The 2,653-nt window shown below is 36.9% G+C and overlaps 1 protein-coding gene across 1 annotated transcript in view; it reads left to right on the top strand.

Moving 5' to 3' along the window:
• Nucleotides 1–2,569, top strand: part of LOC107709091 (bifunctional dihydrofolate reductase-thymidylate synthase-like) — a 4,574-nt gene extending 2,005 nt beyond the window's left edge. The window contains exon 2 of the mRNA XM_016513494.1: nucleotides 2,173–2,569. Within this exon, the coding sequence (XP_016368980.1) occupies nucleotides 2,173–2,543 (371 nt within the window). The 3' untranslated portion in view covers nucleotides 2,544–2,569. The remainder of the gene's footprint in view (nucleotides 1–2,172) is intronic.
• The last annotated feature ends 84 nt before the right edge of the window (nucleotides 2,570–2,653 follow it).

Genomic DNA, 2,653 nt, shown 5'->3' with positions numbered 1-2,653 from the left:
ATTTCTCCGATCACAAATGCAGCCATGGTTTTATGTTTACGCGGCGCGATGCAACGCAACGCGTAAAAAGACAGTATAAATCATTATAATCCGTAATTATGTCCCCACTGGATGCAACAAATGCCTCGTTTGTAATGGGTTTTAATGTTTATGTCTCGTCGCTCCGGCCGGACACGGCATCGACAGTATGGTGAGGGGCGTAACATTTCTGTCTCACGCTTGAGGTATTCGGCCAATCATAACGCACTGGATAGCTGGCTAATCAGAGCACACCTCGCTTTTCAGACTGATGAGCTTTGTAAAAATCGACGCGTTTCAGAAGGCGGGGCATAGAGGAGAAACAATAATGTACAGTATGTGGAAAATAATGTGTTTTTTTAACTTTAAACCGCATAAACACATTTCATTACACCAAATACACAAAATAATGTTCTTTTTAGCAGCATCATATGACCCCTTTAAGATATGTTTTTTCAAAGTTTAACTTGCATTAATTTTACATGGCTTTCTAAACATGCGGACAAACAGAGCTGGGTAGTAACCGATTGCATGTAATCGGGATTAATCCGATTCCAACAATTAAGTACTTTAAGTTACATTTTAAAATACTCGTAATCAGATTACAGTTACTGTTTTGTTGATTGCATGATTACACATTATTCACACAATAGCAATAAATTATTCATAATTTATTGATTCTCCCTATAATTCCTCTTTTTCATCTTTTAAAATTTCCTTTCTAAAATAGCCTACCGCTTATAAACATTCAGAAAGTCCAATTTTGAAGAGAAAGTCCACATTCATTTTTAGTTGAATTATCACTCAGTAGGTTATTGAACCATGTATTACTTTGGAAGGCTCTTGTCTTTCAAACACATTCAAATGCACAAATTTACGTTATTTCTTATTTTAATGCAGGCATATCAAAACTTTGTCCACACCCTAAAAAAATTCTGGGTTAAATATAACCCAGCGCTGGGTTAAAAAGGGACAAACCCAGCTATTGGGTTGTTTTGAACCCAAACGCTGGGTCAAAACAACCCAAACGCTGGGTCAAAACAACCCAAACGCTGGGTCAAAACAACCCAAACGCTGGGTCAAAACAACCCAAACGCTGGGTCAAAACAACCCAAACGCTGGGTCAAAACAACCCAATAGCTGGGTCAAAACAACCCAATAGCTGGGTCAAAACAACCCAATAGCTGGGTCAAAACAACCCAATAACTGGGTCAAAACAACCCAATAGCTGGGTTTGTCCCTTTTTAACCCAGCGCTGGGTTATATTTAACCCAGCATTTTTTAGAGTGCAGTATTTAGCTATATGCTCAGATATATTGATATATTTTATTTTATTTGAAAATCTCCTGTGTCAAAACATTAATATTTTAGAAACACAAATATTTATATGAAATAACCTATGCTGATATTTTACGTCAAGGGCCACTAGGGGCCCACAGTCCCCTAATAAACAGAGCGACAGATTTTCAGGGTTGATGAACAAAAAATTTTTTGTGAAAAAAATTAATAAAACAAACATGATAGCTTACTGGATTTCAGTTGTGTTCAAATTCTGGATCTATACACTCTAAAAAATGCTGGGTTACAGTCTGTGGTTTCAACCCAAATTTGGGTCCAATGTGGACTAACCCAACCACTGGGTTAATTTCTTAAATTAAATTTTTAACCCAAAACTTAGGTTAGTCCATATTTGACCCAAAGTTGGGTTGATGACAAAATAGAGATTCCCCTTGAAAAAAAAAATAGAACTTAATAATTAATTAAAAGCAACACAGACAGTCAAAAGACCAGGGATACAGTTAATAAAGAATATACTACAATATTCAAACACCAATTAAAGACAAAACATTTAGAAAAGAAGAGAAGAAATAATGTATGCACAGACTAGGTTATTAGGACACACAAGTCTAAACAACACATTATTTCTCATGAATAAGTCAAATACATGTAAATATAAAGAAAATGCAAAGCACGTACTAATGAGGAAGTTTAGAGAAGAAAGGAAAGTGTATTATCAAAACTAGAAGGAAATGGGATGCTACTAAAATCAGGAAACAATCAATTATAAGGGCATTAGTTACATTTTTACATGTTATTAGGAAAATATATGTAAAGATCAATGAAGAAATGATTTTACACACTCCAATATCGTAGGTGGCGGTATGCAGCTTTTACGACGGACTTTCTGTAACCCGCCAAAAAAGCTACAAGAAGAACAAGACGAAGAGTTTCGCGGGAATAAATGTGGTTTTGTGTTTAAATTTGAGTTTAACCTTAAACAGAAGAAAATGTCCAGCACCGCAGTGGAACTGACAAATGGCCATTGCGCTGACGCAGAAAACAAGAGAGAAAACAAAAAACACTTTTCTCTGTTTTGTGATGAACGCGGTTATTTGGACCTGATCGAGTTCATTCTGCAGAACGGAGCCCGAAAAGGCGACCGAACCGGGACGGGGGTGATTTCTGTGTTCGGGACGCAGGCGAGGTACAGCCTCAGAGGTCAGTCAAAACAGCTCATGCACTGAATTTGATGAAAGCCGATTATAAGGAAAATGTACAAGGCAAACCAGAAAAAAAAAAGTCGAGTATAAAAACATCAACAAATGCAAGACGTGGTTGCTTGGTGGCATGCAGA

Source organism: Sinocyclocheilus rhinocerous, unplaced genomic scaffold (genome assembly GCF_001515625.1).
Source record: "Sinocyclocheilus rhinocerous isolate Xijiao unplaced genomic scaffold, SAMN03320098_v1.1 scaffold4462, whole genome shotgun sequence".
NCBI classification, from domain to species: Eukaryota; Metazoa; Chordata; class Actinopteri; order Cypriniformes; family Cyprinidae; genus Sinocyclocheilus; species Sinocyclocheilus rhinocerous.
This window is presented reverse-complemented; position numbering and strand designations above follow the sequence as displayed.